General features: G+C 39.7%; 1 protein-coding gene across 1 annotated transcript in view; it reads left to right on the forward strand.

Moving 5' to 3' along the window:
* MACC1 (MET transcriptional regulator MACC1) overlaps nucleotides 1-18,267 on the forward strand; it is a gene marked incomplete at both ends in the record, with an annotated part of 76,712 nt that overhangs the window by 34,192 nt on the left and 24,253 nt on the right. Inside the window, one exon of the mRNA XM_084260675.1 lies at nucleotides 8,840-8,950. Coding sequence (XP_084116801.1) covers nucleotides 8,840-8,950 — 111 coding nt within the window. The remainder of the gene's footprint in view (nucleotides 1-8,839; nucleotides 8,951-18,267) is intronic.

Consider the following 18,267-nt stretch of genomic DNA (forward strand, 5'->3'; position numbering starts at 1 on the left):
TTTCTTGTAAACAGTATCCAATTATGGTTGATGAAAAAGCAAATTTCCACAAGAAAAATCAACTGACTTTACTCAAGCACACATGGATAATGACAGAAGGTTCATATAAAGTCTACAAGATTACTCAATGTGGAGAAGTAGTTAAAATGGTAAAGTTATAATTTTTATTCAGTCCTGAGGCTCAACAACTGTCATGGAATCTTCTGCAAGGATGCCAGTACGGTGGAAAGCTTAGTACCATATGTAGTAAAATGGAGCTGGCAAGGGTTCTGTTTGTTCATTACAATGCCCTTGGTTGGAATTTGGCAAGTCTTCAGACTGTAAAAATAATACAATGGTATGTGATATCCCTGTAGTTGTTTACCAAACTATCAAATTTAATTTAAAGGGCACAAATTAAATGTTATTTTTCAGGCAAATAAAGAAAAGTCATGATGACATCATAAGGAATTTGACCAAAAGGAGAGCATATGTGTGGGAGAGCACTGGTTTTCATTTCTGAACTGAATAGAACATGTCGCAATAGGAAAACTGAGAGACATGTAAAGAAAAAAAGTAAAATGATTCTTTGAACTAATTGCAAAGTATCTCAAGTTCTAAAACTCACCCTTCCATACTGGTTTTATGGGAAAATTCCAAAGAGGTTCTTTCCATTGCAAGTTGCAGAAAAAAAGGCAAGCCTTATTTCTGTCCGCTCACATTACTGAAATCTAGAAATAAGATATCAAGCAAAGATTAGCACCTTGTAATTCAAATGGCAGAATGGGGCTGCAGTAGGAGGTTTTTCATGGTACGGTTTCAGACTGTGCACGCAATGAGGAGCATTCACCTGATGTGTTATGCTAAAAGAGCTCTAGCTACAGAACACTTGGCAGCGAAGCAGGGATGAAATTCTGTGAAGGGTGTAATTTCTTAACTGCCACAGACATTTTGGCAGGGTTATATTCTAGGACAAATCCACCAAATAGATATGAACTTAGAAATTCTTGGAGGTGCCTGAGATTCCAAGGAAGAGGAAAGTTCCAAGGAAAGCGTGGCTGACAAATAAAACTAGACACTTGAATTCATCAAAGTGTTTTATGACTTTTTCATTGGCTCATATATGCATTTCCTGATGTCCAGCACTCAGTCAAACTTTGAACAGAAGAAGCACAGATTTTATAAGATCGGTTAATTCATAATGATGCCAACTTTAATAAAAACATGCATGCAAACATACTTTGGATGAATTGTTCTAATTGCAACTATGGTTGACTGATTTTCCAACTTTCTTGATATATTTCCTTTCACAATACATCTCTTTCAATGCACAAGGAAGATTAGAAGGATGATTCTTGGTGATGGAAAGAGGAATGTGGAATTGAGACCTAAGTGGAAGGGACTGGTTGAAGTAGCACCGTTTTAACCAAAGAAATGAGTCCTGGAAGAAGTTCTTCAACATGGGACAACCCAGCACACTTCCCTACTCTGTAACCAAATGGTCCAGGTGCAGCTGGTCAGCAAATAAACAGTGGTAGAGAAACCAGAGCGAAGGCACTGCATGGCCAGTGCATGGCCAGAGCATGAGTCGTGGCCCAAGCTACAGACTCCTACAGAGTAGGAAACTGGAGTCCCACGTTAGAGCCTTGACCTCTCAGTGTGTGAGGCCTGACAGGTCAAATCCATTGCAAGGAAATGTCAGCTCACAAGAAGACTGTTAAAGTCAGATCAGAAATATGTGTATTTGTTCAACCAAACATCAATATAATCTGCTTTCAAAAGCAGTGAAGGCAGTAACAACGGGCCTTGTGGCACTGATAATGAATGCTCTTCATGGGTGTATTTAAGTACTCTCTTAATTATAACGAACTGTGGCTTTGATCCACAATTTAACAGTCATGACTGAACTTGTATATGATTTTACATGTTCATGAGGGGAAAAAATATGATGACTTACAGCTTGCAGATGTTGCTGAAGAATTCATTTCAAGACGCTTGTCAGGAAGATCGCTGTCTGGATTTTTTCCAGGTTTGTAAGTTGTTCTTTTTGCTCATATTTAAAAGATTAATGTTTTAATGAATAATATTTTACTATGACTAAACTTGTCCACTATTAATAAAGTGAGATAATGGGCCCCTATTCAAAAGAGTATTTCTTTATAGAGAAATGAAGTCCAAAATACCAGTAAACTAAGCCAGTGAAAAGAGTAGCTAATAATCTGAAAGCAAAAATGTAGCTTTTTATACAGGCAAGTATTTGCAAACACTTCTTATGGGTATTTTTGTTTGTATTACTATAGAGTTTTACTGAAGCAAGAAATGATTGCAAAGGTAATCCTCATGGATCCTCTGTGATCCAACCCATTTGAAACTATCTTACTTCATAGGCTGATTAACTTGTGTGTGTTTACTGAAATTGAACTGGGTTTTTTTGTTTAAATTTTGAGATGGCTTTACAGCACTTTTTATTTGCTGTTCCTAGTTGAACTTCCACCCACAGGGCAGTGTCACCACTGGTCTAAACTCAAAGTTGTCCGAAGTCAGCAAAGTCGCAGCTGTTAGCACCACAATCAGCTCTGGCGCAGAACTGCAATTTCATCACCCCTGAATAACCACGGCTTCCTCACTGTATTTGTTTGGGAGGGTAAAAAAATTCAAAGGCCAAACAGAAATGTGTGCGACACTGGAAGATGCTAGGTTAAGCGCTGGTTGTATTATTTTGCTGGAAGATATTTCCTGAAACCACCCATGTCATTTAAAGAAGTTTAAAGCAGTTCGTTATTTGATCTTATCCTGTTCCTGTAGGTGTCAACAAAGATAAATCATCACATTCAAAATGAAGGCAACAGGAACGAACCTTGCAAGATTTCTGAGTGAGCACTCCCTTGAGCCAGTCAGTGCTGAAAATATTCAGTGCATTGCAGGAACTTGCCTTCCAGAACAGGTCCCATAAAGGCCTCAAAATCAAACGTGTTCCTTTTTCCACAGCTTTCAGTTAACGGGGACCCAATGTGCTGAAGCAATCTTCCCTGTTTAACAGCTTTGGTGGTAAAGTAGGAATCGGATCCTCGGAAGATGTAAACTGGAATTACTCCCTTTGCTTCAGCAGAGTTGTTCTGATTGATAGAAGCTGAAGATGAGGCATTACTTCTTTTTTTATGGCTGCATTCTCAGCATAAACTGTACTTAAATCATACTATTTATTACACCTAGCAGATTTTCTCTTAAGTTGGCAAATCAGTTTTAGTCATAACCTCTGAAAATGTTACAAGACAAAACTTAAAACAAAGAGAAACATGATATTAACAGAAAATGAGGTCAGAATATTGTCTTCTTGCACTACTATTATTCCCTTATTAGCAGCCTTAATGTAAAAAATGCTGGTACACGCAGGGAGCCCTCAGCTGCCTCTGCCTCGTATGCTGCAGGCAACGGCTGGGGGTGCCGGTAGTGGGTGGAGGGCTGCTGTACAAGCACACACTGCTCTGGTAGCGTAGGCATTAATTACAGTCATTACGGTAATCAGAAGCAATTGGTGGTATTAGCAATTAAGAGGATCTCTTTTAAGTACCATGTGCCCAAATATGACAGCAGCTATTCCTGGTGCTGGCCAGGTTTGGGAAGGGCTTGTGGGCTGAAATGCTCTTGGGTTCCAGCCCTGTTGCTCCTAAGGCAACCAAAAATTATCTTCCATTTCAGTAGGCCACCATCTAGGAAGGTCTTAGGGCTTGTGCGTGCTTCAGATTGGCTATGTGAGGGAACTGAAGTCAGGTGCTGGGTTTACCTTGCACGGGTGATAATGTTGGGCCTTTTCTGAAAGGAGTGGGGTCGGTGAGGGGGAAGTGTGATGCACTCAGAGTGCACAAGACATTTCTTGTTACAGAAAATAACCACAGTTCCAGAAATAGCCTTTTGCACATCAGGTGAGTGTTCGTAGAGCTTCCGGAAAATTAAATTTCAGTTATTAAAAAGTGAGACAGTATTACCAGGGTGGTGACAGTTTCGGTTAGTATCAGTTGTTTGCAGAGCTGAGGGATACATACCCCAGAGCTTATACTCCAACTCAGAAAAAAACATATACATATACATTAAAGTATGATTCCAAAATAGCAAAACACCAAAATACGCAGTTAAGTATGCATCTTACTTAGATCAACAAGATTAGCTGATGTGTTGCTGACTCAGAAATCTAATTGAACACCTGAGTAATTACATAGATGAATAGTTTATCAGCAGTGTGGGTTTTTTCTTTGCCTTGTTAGAAGATCTTTTTCGCTTATCTGCCTTACCTGACAGTGAGAAACAAAGTGCTTTTTTCCAGGTAACGAGTACACAGAAAGTGAGAGCTCAGACCCACAGTTCTGTATCTCAAATCTGTGACAAGAACAGAGTACAATTTAACAGATTAAAAGCACTATGAAAACAAACATGATCAAATTATTTAAGGAAAATGGATGAAAAATGCAACCAAAGCCTGTACATTTTTAATGTACAACAATGATGTACCAGTAATTAATGAATAAAACTGTATCAGTCCAAGTCTGTAATACGATTCTATGACAGTTTTGTACATGCTGTTTTTCATGCTACAGCTGCTATCATAAATCCTGACCCCTATTTCCAATTGTATGCAACTTTTGAAAGGAAATCTTTACATTTCTTTATCAGATATTCCACGCGGTAAATATGACTAATGAATACTTCCGTTATTAGACAGGAAGTATTGGGAATGATAGGTCAAAAATGTAGTAGACTGAGACTCTTGCTTCAGTTATTGCAGAAATATTCAATCATCTGGTTTATTGCAACAGACCCCATTCCAAGGAAATGTCACAGGGAGCAACAACATGCTGGGATTAAGGATGCCAGGTGATTGTGAGAAGGGATTAGAAGTCAGCCTTTAGCTCCATTCACAGCTCTGCTGCTCACTTGCTACTTTTAGAACACAGTTCAGCAAACCAGTTACGTTTGGGTTTATCATTAAATACAGGCTGAAGCATTATTTAGACTTAAAATAAGAGAAATATTTTCTCCTAAAATAAGATGTTCTCATGGAGGAAAAATGGAGGAACCCTCACTTTACAATGAAAAAAATCACTGAATTTTTTACCCTAGGTTTTCAGAGATTACTAGCACCCAAGTTAGTGGAGATACATTCTATGTTAAAGGGATGAATAGTTGGTTTATAGGTAAAAAGTTGTAAGGATGCTGTAAATAATAGATATTCTGTAAATAATTCTTCAAGTTGGGAAGGAAGTATAACATGAAAATTTTAATGTGTTAAACCTTTCCAAAATCACATTTCTATTGGTCTGAAGCAAAATGAAGAAACCACAGCTAGTAAAAACTTACTTTCAGATATAAATGTCATAGTTAACATGAAACTCCTATTATTTATGACAATGCTACATCCCTATCTAATAGGGAGAGAGTAAGTTTCAAGTTTGTAATGGTGCTGGAATACAATTTTCAGGTCTTGCTCTGGTAGGTCGAATCTGAATTTCAGAAGCACCTACTTTCCATAAAGGCGCCTAAACAAAGGCTTGACTATCAAATGCATCTGGTATCTTCTGAATCCCAGTAAGGCACCCATGGCCAGATTTTCAAGTTCTTAACATACTCGTTGAAAAACTGGTCCATGTTGACAACCTGTAGGGTCAAAGCTAGCCACTTTCTATTTAGTTCAGCTGAGCTGTTTGAGATCTACAATGAGCACAGATTCAGATTTTTATGTGTATGTTGTATAAATGCACATAAGTATCTTATTTTTTTCCCTGTATGAACATTAACTAAACAATAGAAAAGTAAAAATGTATTCCTATGAGGAGCTCTGGGAGCTGAATTATTCACGAATTTGTGTTTTGAGCTGTTATTTAACTATTAAAAAAGGAAACCTTCCCTGGATTTTGTGCTTTGATAGCGGTCCCTCCTTTGTTTATTGCTTTCTGTGTGATTCTCTGAGGTCTCACAATGTAGTGACTTTTTGTCCTCAGAGATTCTCAGCTTTCTCTTTTATTTTGATGTGCCTTTTCATGCAACTCGCAGTATTTTACCAAATCTGACATTTCTGTCGCCGCATTAAGCTGCACTGGCTAATGGATTCACAAACTAGTGGCGTGGAGGATCAATCGGAGCCTCAGACAGACACAGCATGATTGCATAGGCCTTGTTTCCTGAGGAAATCAGGGTACAAACAACAACAAAAACATCTTGTTTGCTTCATCGCCAGTAATCAGTCATTTTCTACACAAATGTGACTGAGTACGGTGTGCTCATCATTTCTGGAAACACAATATAAGAAAATCTTCTGAGAAGGAATGGTATTTTTCTTGCTTTGCTGCTCATTACTCTTTAAGACATAAAATTTTTGGCCTGGATCCTCTTGTTTGGCTGTATTGCTCCTGCCTGTCAGATGGAACATTTTCCTTAGTGACATGCAATGTAAGTGAAGTGATCCATCTTAACTAGTCTTCAGGATTTAATGAGGAACTAGGGCACGAATAGGGTGTTTCTGACCTGAAGATGTTATTCTTTTGCCCAGTCTAATGCTGCAGGAGTAAGTGCTATGTGGCCCTGTCATCTACTGGTCCTGTTTCTACCTCAGATCTGGAGGCATCACTGCAAGCACTACTCCAGGACGGGTCTCTGCAAAACACTGCTTGGGCCACAGTACTTGGGCTTTGCCTGTGTCTTATTGTCTGAGGTGGCGGGCTTGCATGCTCAAGCCAAATTTGTTTTCTTTCATTCAAGATCACCTGGTCACTTTTCTCTGTGGGAATGGAGTAAGTGAAGTCTCCCTGCAAAGCACTGCAGATTTGGCTGTGGGAGAGTTTGTTCTGCTAGCAACACACTGAAAACGGTGTAAACACAAGCAGGAATTGCTTAATGAACATGCTTTGCATAAAGTAATCTAGCAACTAACCAAGCTAAGCAGCTTTAGTTGCAGAGAGGGAACAAAAGTTTTCACGGTACAAAAGACGTCTTGTGAGTCCTTCCCTAGGGCACAAGTTCCAACCCACTTGCTATTTCAAGGGAGAAAGAGATCTTTCTTTACCACTTTTGGAGCCCTTCCTCCACGTCCCTTTTGGCTCACCATTCAGGAAAGTTTCTGCCTTGATATTCTTCAGTCCAATTTGCCATCTACCTATTCATATTAATGTTTCCATTGAATGATCCTTTTCATTTTTTTTCTCTTCATTTGAAAAGAATTACCTCTCTTAAATATAATTGAATGTTCAGACATCATAAGGGTATACTTATTCCTTCACTAAGATAAATACTAGAGGAAACCAATGATTTTCCTTAAGTTGTTGATATATGCAAATCAGAACAACTGTGTTTACACTAGGACTTTCTGGGTGGTATTTTTTTCCCTTTTCTTTAGAACAAATTTCAGTTCTCGGTCCAGCTCAGCATGGAGAACTGATTAAATTTTTTAATTTTTTGTTTCCCCAGAGCACAAGCAGATATAGTAAATACAGATATAGCTTTTGCTGCTCAGTATAACATCTTCCTTACTGACTTCCAAGCTTCACAGTGTTGTTTCAGTTTGGTCTGTTGCCTTCAGGAGTTTCAGTACATATTTTTGCTGCAAATTTTGGCAGCAGTTTCGCATACTGTGGTACAATTTCCACAAGTTCTGTATGCTTATTAAAATATGATGCTATAGATTTTTTTTTTCTAAAACCAAGCTCCACCTTGACTAAGCTCCAACAGATAAGCCTCCAAGGATACAACATGCTTTGAGAGTTGTTGTTCTGAGGTTGAACAATGCTCAGAACTGTATCATGCCCTTCAGAAGCCAGGTAAAACTTTGTGACTGCTTTGGTTCACTATTTATCAGGAAAGGTGGTTTTGCCTGCCTGGGTGGAGTGTTCATTAGTGTTTGTAAAGCCTGTTTTGTATTAGAAACTTTTGTTAGTGTAAGTTATGTCCCTTAGGAATGTGATTTTTGGCGACACTTGATACTGGCAACAGCCTTAACGTGGACACAGAGCTGGCAGAAGAAGTGCTTTTGCTGGTGTAGATTATACTCAGGGTTCTGGAATCAGTAAAAACTGCTTTTGCCAGCATAACTATACTATTAAATATTTGCTAGCAGAGACCTGGCAGAAACCCAATTTTCACCCCCACACCTCTCTTGGTTATTAGGTGCTATTTCATTGGGAGGTATATTGCTACTACATGGGTAAATCTTTTTGGCCAGAATATTGTCCGCTGAGGAAGTTTTTCTTCCATCGGTGGGGGATGGGGGGGGAAGAAAAAAAAATATTGAACATGGCTGAGTGGCTTCTTTATATCCAGAATGTCTTGACATTGTACCTTTGTTTCCTCTCACACATGGATGCATAAATCATGATGTAGTGGCCACAGCTAATTTTCATTGGAAATAACTAGCAGGTAACTGTCACGTAGCCTAGAGTTCAAGATAGTCCTCTTCTAATGTTTTCATGGGCAGGGACGCCATATTTGTTTTCTCTTGAGCTTTAGGCATAACTGAAACAAATAAGATGACGACAATGTTTAATGTACACTGAAGCCTTGGTGTGTATCATTCTGATGAGAACCGCAGCAAAACTGAGACCAGGTCTAAAAAGATAAGTTACTTTCTGCCCCAGCTATTCAATCTGTTGCAGGCAAATAAAATATGTTTACAGACAGAACCTAAGTGAGTCCAAATCATTGCTAGATTTAGCTGTCAAAATATGCAGTTATTTAAAAAAACTAACAAAAAGTAAAAAAAAGTCAATGAAGTGGAAAGCACTTACTGTAATCAAATGAAAAGTGAAGACATGGCTGCCACTTCCCACATATGTTATGTTATGTTATGTTATGTTATGTTATGTTATGTTATGTTAAGCCAGAATATGACTGTTTACGCTCTCAAGCTTTCCAGGATCCTGCCACCACCAGTGAGGTTGCAAAAGCCAAAGGATGTGGCTTGGCGTCATTGACCCACTTCCAAACTGAGGTAAGTATCCCGTCACGTTGCTTATGCCCTGGAGTTGGAAGACCTAGTAGCTTCAGACCAGCTCTTCTGCTCTTCCTACACTAATCACTGACCCATCGTGTCCAGCTTTCATCTGGGGCTTCCTACATACATGTGCTAACGGCTTCTGAACTTTCCATCACAAATAAACTGCACGGGTCCCGCTTCTGTCCCAAATTTCATTGATTTCAATGACAGAAATATATAAACTCATTAAGCTTAGAAGGCAAAAAATATGAAAAGTATATTGCAAAGTGAGCCTGCAAGCATCTACTATTGCTGCATGTACAGCATGTGGGTTTGCCCTGTACACAAACAGCGTAGTTAATTAAGCACATGCAAATGCTTATTAACCGTCCATGTAATATTTAGCATTCCTAAGGGATTCTCACCCCAAAATCACAGATGGTCATGTTGGAAACACTGTTTTCTGAATTATGTTCTCTGAAGGAACTAAATGTGCTGCAATGGATTGACCATTTGACTGAAATAGCATTGGCACAAATTCAAATTAATTTTTTTCCAGATGAAACTATTTGCTGAGATTCACCCCATTTTGCTACCAATCCTTGTCAAACCAACCCACTTATTTTGGCAAGTAGCTTATTTGGCGACATTTGCCCACTAATACTGATACTATATCCTCCATAAATAAACTGGATTCTGTGTTTCTCCTTAAAAAAACCCCAACAACAAAAACCTGTTTGATTTATATTTCAGGTTCTGGGAGGCAGGCTTAGAAAGCCGGTGCAGCCTCCTTTCATCAAAGGGGAGTTGCAGCTGTGAGCCCTAAGTGGCACAAAAACACAAGTAGCAAATAATAACAGAACAGGCAAATCATCTCTTCTCCAACGCCTCATGACATTTCTGGAACAAAGACCATTTATCTTATCTCTCTGTGACTATAATCTTTGTCCCTCTGATCTTTATCAACTTTTTTTCTACAAAACGCTGAAATCACTGAGAAAAAAACACCTGCAATATAACGTCTAGGAAAACTTGCTATATCCTCAAGGTCATGGACCCAAAAAAGGAACTCTTCCCCTGCACCTTCCTGAATATCTCTGCTTTCCCCTCTCTGTAGATATCTTCTCAGGCCGTTGTCACCACTCCTTCACTCACTTCCTCATACCCAGTTGTCTGATTCTTTCACATGTTGCCCAAACCGGTCATACAGGTTCGCAGGATTTTGGTCCCTGTATTCATTGCCTGTAAATCTAATTATTTCTAACCTTGACCTTTATCAGAAGGGCATCCTTTGTCCTCCTTCCAGGAAGTTCAATACATCTGCAACACTGTGTGTGAAAGTTAAAAAACCCTAACTCCCTTCCAGCCTCACACAGGGAGCGCACGTTTCCTTCTTTTCTGCCTGCCCCTATCTCTCCTCCCTAAGGCAAAACTCCCACATCACCTCTCCTGGTTTCAGGTGTAATCATAAACGAGCTGAAAGTAATTATGGGTAATGTAGTGCCATTGCTCCTTCCTGCCTGTTTGAACAAGTGGTGCAAGTTCCCTGCTAGACTGCACATTCCAGCAGGCATTGCTCAGCACCCCTAAGAGTGAGGTGCACCAGGTGTGCTCCCAGCACCTCCCCAGACTCTGAGCACGCTGGAGGTTTTTCAAAGCAGGGGAAAAAATACATTTCTTCAGCAGTGCTGATGTCTTGAGCAACAATATAATTTGGATCTAGGAGAAACCTCTTAGTTTCCAGAATGGTGAGTTTGTTTTTTTCCTTCTTTCAAGTATATTTTGCTAGCTTTGTTTAAAATACTTTGTCAAGGCTAAAATATCGGTGTAATTTTTTGCTTAGTGCTAATGCTGCAGCCTGATATCCTCTTTTTGGCAACAGCTAGTGCCAGCTGCCTTGGGAGAAGGTGCAGAACCCGCGTACGTTTTGAATTGTGCGATATTGTAACCTAGGGTGGTTTGGGGTGTGCACTTGCAAAGTGCTGGTGATTGCCTTTCCTGAGAACACAAAGAATGGGGAACCTCTTACAGTTTCAAATTAACCAATATTAATTTGGCCATCTCTGTCTTTTTCTTTTTTGTGAAACATGCCATTGTGGTTGTGTGTGTGTACATGTGTGGTGTTTGTTGGGGTTTTTGTTTGGAGGGTTTTTTGGGTTTTCTTCTGTTTTGGTTGCTTACTCCAGTTTTATTGAAGCACTATATGAACTGAAATATTTCTCTTCCAATATGTAGCATTTGGACTAGTCCCTGGCTTTGTGCCTTTGGGATCAGGAGCATGCAATAGGGTTCTGAACACCAACCAGATGAACTACAATGCTAACAAGGCAGCCATTAGAAATCAGAAAAATAAAGCTTAGAGGACATATATACTTCCGAACTTTAAAATATTCATTCTCTGTTAAAAAAATCTTTGAAATGTAATATCTCCAAGCTAAATGAAGGCAAGACCTCCATGAAGGCAAGACCCATCATGCTGGTAGACCTTGAACCAACTCCCTTTATGGCTTAAAAAATTACAAGCAGATCTGTCCAGTGTGTAGAAACATTTAAATGAAAGACAAGAAAGAAACAGTTCTCTTCCTACCTGTTATTACCACACAGGTAATAACACCTCTTCTTTGATATAGATTTTTTTTTTTAGGGAGACAGCTCCAAATCTTAACAGCTTGGGAAAAAAAGATGGACTGGCTTTACTATGAAATGGCAATAGGCATCCTCCTCCTCCTGAATAAGTGAGAGAGGTAGGGAAGGAGGGAGGGGATCATTTATTTTGAGTAGGTCTTGGGAGGTGTGAATTGCCACACTGGCAACACTTTCCTTAGCCCAAAACCATGTATATGACAGCGGTTAACACAAAATGCTCCAATGATGATTTTACACACTGAAACCGGTTGCCTGGTATCTGTGTTGGGTGAGAGATGTACAGTGGGATTTACAACGCAAGTACAAGCTGGTTGTTGTCATGCTAGAAGCCACAGAATAGTTTTTACCTTGGGAACATTAAAAATGAGGAATACTTAAAGTCGTAGTCACTAAACTATATAGTGCAACAATATCCTGTGGGAATGTGTTCAACAGGATAATTATATGTTGCAATAGAAAGCTTATTGAGCATTTAAATGTTTGGTTTAAAATGTTCTGTTGCCTCTCTTCCCCTTCCCCCCCTCCCCCTCCCCCCCCCCTTCCTCCCCTTATTATGAGAATGGCTAATTAGGTTTTGTTATTCAGCTTCCTTTTAACTCTTTGCCATAGTTATTTTCGGCTTGTGGCCAAGGAATATTTGTGTTTGGTGGACTGTCTCTGAGGGATTTCTACGAGGGGCATCCAAGGGAAGAAAAAGCTTTAGAACCTCTGAATCGGTTGCTTTTCCTCTCTGTTTTTCACAACTGATAAACACAAACTCCTTGAGAAACTACATGTGATTATTCTACTGTGAGGTCTGGCATATGTTCCTGCAGGGAAGTCCACCCTTGAAAGTAGCATCAAGAGCACATACAATGCAAAAAATAGAAATCATGTTGCCATGACTTTTTACAAGCCAAAAGACTGGCTTTTTGGACAGAACTACCAGTTAGTCAACCTACTTTGGCAATCTCAGATGTCCTGTCTGAAGACCTGAGCTCTATGTAGTAGCAATTTCAGTATGGCAAACTTCTGTGCCCCAAACTATGGTGTGTCCTTTAAAAAAAAAAAAGTAAAAGAATAAGCATAGCTCTTCTATCTCTTCTCCTACAAAATACTGCATAGGATCCAAAATTACCTCACAGGTCCTACAATGGGAAGTGGAACATGACTGGAAAGGAGAAAAGGAACTATCTTGGCAGCATCCATTTCCTGATGTTTCAGTACTTTGCTGCTGCCACAAAAAGTTTAGCCTAATTCGACCTTCTATTTTTTAACTACTTCTATGGAAGCCTCATCTCATCTCTTACCTTGTTTCTGTAGGTCTCTTTGGTTCATTTCCTTCAACTCTGCATTTTCAAAAGTAGGTAGCAGGTTTGGTTTTTTTTTTTTTTCCAAAACTGGATACTGGAGTAAAGGCAAGGTCATATGCTAATGGAAAAAATATATATGTTTTGGCTTTGTAATATTTTACCATATTTTAATCAGCTGCTCTGTACAGACCAATATCTTATTTGCATTTCTGCAAATTGAATGAACATCCTTATTAAGCTGATGAGGATCATGTTTAACTTTTTCTAAGAAACTACATATAGTTTAGAAATCCACGTGTATGAGTAATTTTAAATTGCTCCTTTGAAAGCACCTCTCCATGTTCTTATCTAAAGCAAATTTAACCTTATGCTGTTCAACACATTAGGGTTTCCAGTAGTTTTTCATAGGCTGCTCTAGGGTTAGTAACCTCGGTAATTTCAGTTTGTGAGCAAACAAACAATGTGAGCAATCACTTTCAACCAACCTTCCTGTCCCACCCTCCAGTATTTACTCTAAGTGCCTATTGTGTACTTCAATAAATGGATGCATTGGAACACTTCCCTACCAAGGAGTGATAGTGAAGCTGAATCAGGACTTTGAACTGCTGAAAACTTCAGAAAGCTGAAACAAAGTTTTCTAGCTTCCAGCAGGTGAAGTTCTGGCCTCTGTTTTGGTGTCCTCACAGTGGGGATGACAAACTTTTTGGTTTGGATGTATCTAGACACCCTTTTCAAGCAATTTTATAGGCAGCATACACTGCCTAATTTCTGTACTAGTAGGAGTCCTTTTTTCCTTGCATAGCTGAGCTTTACTTCATAAGCCAGATCATCATTTAATTGAAAGCTGCATTATGTACCCCCAAATGTTGCATCCCCCTTCCTGTGCAGGTGACTCTGCAGGCTGAAACCCAGTGAGTATTCAGCCAGCCCAGAAAGAGAGTTTTTTAGATCTGCTCAGGATATGTATTTACAAAAGACTCTGGATGACAAATATTCTAATCCAAAATTTGAATAGTTGCATCTCTTTGCCATTTTCTTCAGCTTTCCTAATGGGGAAAGGATTTTTTATGAATTATTAGAGGAAGTCTGCCTTCACTGGAGACTCCGAGTACTTAATGATCTTTGTGTTCTTCTTCACAACATAGCTGTGAGATAGGGAGCTGCCATTTTACTTTGGGTAAGGTCTTGCACAGCGTTTAAGCTGCTGTAATGGCTACCTGCTGCGGAGTGGGGCAGTCCCATTTCTAGTATCTCGCCATTACTTCCCACAGGCCAGCACAAGTGAACACTGACTCATCGTGCCCGGGCCAGCTCCCTGTGAGACCAGATAAGCACCAGTGTTGATGCAAAGGAAATGCAGGGCTGCTGCTTTATAGAGCAGCCAGACAGCCACCGAGTCAGATGGCATCCCCAAGAGCAGGCTTAGCCTCAAGTGTGATGCCAGATGATGCTGTCTCTTGTCTAATACCTCAAAACATTGGAGATTTGACCCTGGTTCTATCCCAGGCTTGTTCTTAATAAATTGTTTAATCTTTGTCTCTCTCCATGGAGGCCTATAATGCTTCCCTGCATTAAATGGCAGTTCACAAGTATTTAAATTGATTCTAAAATATATTGGCTCATACTCTAATCTGCACTGACCTTTAGTTAGATATAATGTTATTAATTCAGGTTGCTTCTTTACTTACTACTCTGAGCTGCCAACAGCCTTGCTTGTCCATTGTGCCAGTCATTTTGCAATCATTCCAAAGCAAGCAGCTCTTCCCCCCCGGCTGCAACAGGCTGTATCGCAAAACATTCATGCAACAACTTGAAGAGGAGTTATTTGAGTTCACATCTGAGCCTATGTCTGTAGAAAATACAGAAGCTTCACCAGTAGACTTGAATCTTGTGACCTATCAGTGGCAAATCCTACAGTTTAATTTTTGTCCTATGATCTAATTGGGACAAAACTTTGGATACATATTTACATGGAGAATAAGCTGTATTTCTACATGTACTAAGCTGTGTAATTAAAGGGAAAAGACTTTGTCTGAAATAACTTGGGGGAGGGGAGGGGCAACTGGAAAGACTTTTACGTGGTTTGTTTTTGTTCATAGGTGATCTCATGCAGTACCAACTCTGAGCCCTGAAGAAAAGCCTATGATGTGATGATAACCTTTTCATGAGTTCACTCCCTCTGATCCACTAGCCTTAATTTAACAGGATCTCTGTAAAGGTGGGAGGGGTGTGACACAGCAGGGAGACAAGAATTCTCAATTTATTCATAGTACTGCCCTAATTTCTGCAACATGAATTGTCAACTGTTGCTCCGTGTGAAATTATAGTGCTACAAACAGGAGTAATACCAATCTGTTCTTCAGCTCAGTGACTTTTTTTCCTCTCCCTCTCCCTCTCCCTCTCCCTCTCCCTCTCCCTCTCCCTCTCCCTCTCCCTCTCCCTCTCCCTCTCCCTCTCCCTCTCCCTCTCCCTTTCCCTCTCCCTCTCCCTCCCCCCTCCCCTATTTGAAATTTGGTCTGTTCTTTAGTGTGGGTGGGAGACCTTCAGCTCTGTACTGAGACTGTTAACTTGCTTCCAGTTACATACAATCATCAAGTGAAATTAATAAAATCGCAAATATATTTGTAAAATCTTATTAATTTTCCAATGAAACCTCTAAGAGTTGTCACCAGAAGCAACTTCTGTTAAAGTGTTCAGCTAATCCTAAAGGGTGAGAAGAGGAAAACTAAACTCAAACCTGCCCCCTCACTTGCCATATATAGGACAAACTGAGGAGGAACGGTGTCTAGTTCTACAGCTACACAGGATGCAGGACATGGGTTACACTAAATGAACCAAGCTTAAAAGCCTCTAAGCTAAACTCCATGTTGTTCTGAGGAGAGTGTGGGAAGCTAGAACGGCTTCCCCAGTGAGATAACTGCTTTTTTTTTGGTAACACTTGGAAGCAACTCTAGCTCTAAGTGCCTAATGCATGCATCATCCTAACATAAATAACTTAATTTCTTTATCTCATTGGTGAAGAGCAAGAAGTATACCTAATGGCTCTCAGAGTTACCTTTTTTGTCTGCCAGGTACTTCTGCTCTACCAGCTGGATCCCACCCACAGTTATTTTCCTGGCTTGTGCTGTCAGGAGGCTGCTAATATGGCTGGGCAGAAAAGTGCTCCTAATCTGGAAAATATGTAAGAGAGCCCTTTGTACCTTGGAATTCCCTGGTATACTTTTACCGATAATGATTGTACTCCAATCATAAAAGCACACAGGCAGGATGTACTGTGCACACCACCACTGATGTATTCCCCAGAAAAGTAAGAATTTCCCTAGACTTTTTCTCATCTCATGTAGAGTGGTGGCAGAAACAGAATCAAAATTTCTTGAAGTCTGAACTTAATGGGGGTTGCATTTGCCATCCCTGTGATGTAAAAAAACCCAAACAAGGTCTCAGATTTTCAGATTTCTAAATCTGGCTACTGGTCAGATTTTTTTCCAGATAAATGAAAACATGGGAAGCAGAAAACAGTGCGTGGGTTGTGCGTGTATGTCAGTAATTTTCTGCTACCTGTTACATGTAGCTACAATTTCCTTCTATCCGATATTGACATGTGGTTTCTGCTCATAGCTGGTAAGGGAAACTGAACCTAGTGATGCCAAAGGCTGTCAAGAGATGTTATGAATACCTGCCCTGCTCTCCAGTTAATTGCCTTTCCAGGGTGTGAACGTTTTGGGAAAGAGAAGGGCTCTTGTGATATTTGTGAAGGTACTTTCAAAGCCCTGATCTTGGTGGCACTTTTCTTCCCATGGCACTTACACGTCCTGTACTCTGTCACTGGTTTCCTGAGTGGTCTGGGACAAGTTGTTTGCAGTGCATTTTTAAGGGGCTAGCAGATGTTTACGCAGTTCTTATGGCAGGGGTGGAAGATGCTGGAATGTGGCTATTAGTCTCTTTGTGTTTTAGTCTTGCCATCTGTAAATTTGCCTAGCTCTACTTTTCCCCCATCCCTACCCTTCCTTGTCTTTTGCATTAAATGATCAGTCCCTTGTGACCAGGCTATGCATGCTATGTATTTGCTCAAAGCTTAGCGGAGGGATGCTATTCCAGCTAGTTCTACCAGGATATAAATGAAAAAATAAAAGAAAACTCTGGTTTGAGAACAAAAAAATCAGCTCTGAGGCTCAAAATGGGACTTTTATTTTTTTAATGGTTTCAGTTCAATAAAAAGTATTCAACTTGGCACAATACCAGCTAGGTAAAAGCCTGTGGCCTTGATTATGCATAGGAAGAATAAAGATGATTGCTTTGTTTCTTTTGACTTTGAGATCTGTGAATAAATCAAATTTAGTGATTCTGTAGGAGCTGCCAGGTTTTGAGCTTCTATGCCTGTGGTGAAAAAATCTGTGTGTCTCAAGCCCCTTTCTTGGGACAGGTAGATATGGGAGGCTGAAAGGCCTATGTGTTTCTTAGGTGGCAAATCACTCCTCTCCTGATATGGAGAAAGTGGAGTGAAAGCTCACTTTCTTTCCCTTCAGGTGAAAAGTTCACGTGTGGATTACAAATTAAGCCTTAGGGGGTTTTGCAATGCTAATCTCTAAAGGACTTTAAAATTAAATTACTTGTGTGGACACTAGTGATTCAGTACACTGAAAGATGATGACAGACATTGACTTAACGTAAAACCTTCCTGGAATCAGCAATGTGAGACAAAGCTGCTCCATAAAATAAAATTATCTGAACTAACTTTGATAACAGAACAAACTGTTTAGCTACATTTGTCAAGATTGTCTGGAAATACGGTCATTTCTGTTTGGTGTGAAGTTGAGTAAAATCTCTTGAAGTTCTGAAGATTAGAACTTGCACCATACCAGGCAAATATCTTTACATGTTGTTACTGATGATGTGCTGAATGATACTTCTTGTTTCTGGTGGATATGACATACCTATACAATAGCCAACAAAACCCCCATTACATTATAGAAGGTTTTTGTTTCATGGTGAGTCAAGTATTTAGCAAAGTTGCACACATTTTTGTTTATTACAGACAAAGCAACATATACAAACATAACCCTAGACTAACTTCATGCTAGACAACATTTGGACCATGTATCCTCAGAAATACTTGCAAAACTAAAGTTTAGGTGAAGCTTTGAAGGCAGAATTTACTTAATTTGAGTTTTGATTTTCATACCTCATGCTTTCTCCTCACCTTTTTGTACTAGGCACCTCTTTATTTGAGAATCCTAAGTTCTGCAAATATCCACTTGTCATCATCTATGACATCATAGAAGAATAACTGCCAGAAAAGGGAGACTGAAAATCTCATCCAATAAATTACACAGCCAGGTTTACACATGTGAGTAGCGAAGAGATATAACAAAGTAACTGCAACAAAGTAACTTG

Source organism: Gallinula chloropus, assembly GCF_964237585.1.
Source record: "Gallinula chloropus genome assembly, chromosome: 2".
NCBI classification, from domain to species: domain Eukaryota; kingdom Metazoa; phylum Chordata; class Aves; order Gruiformes; family Rallidae; genus Gallinula; species Gallinula chloropus.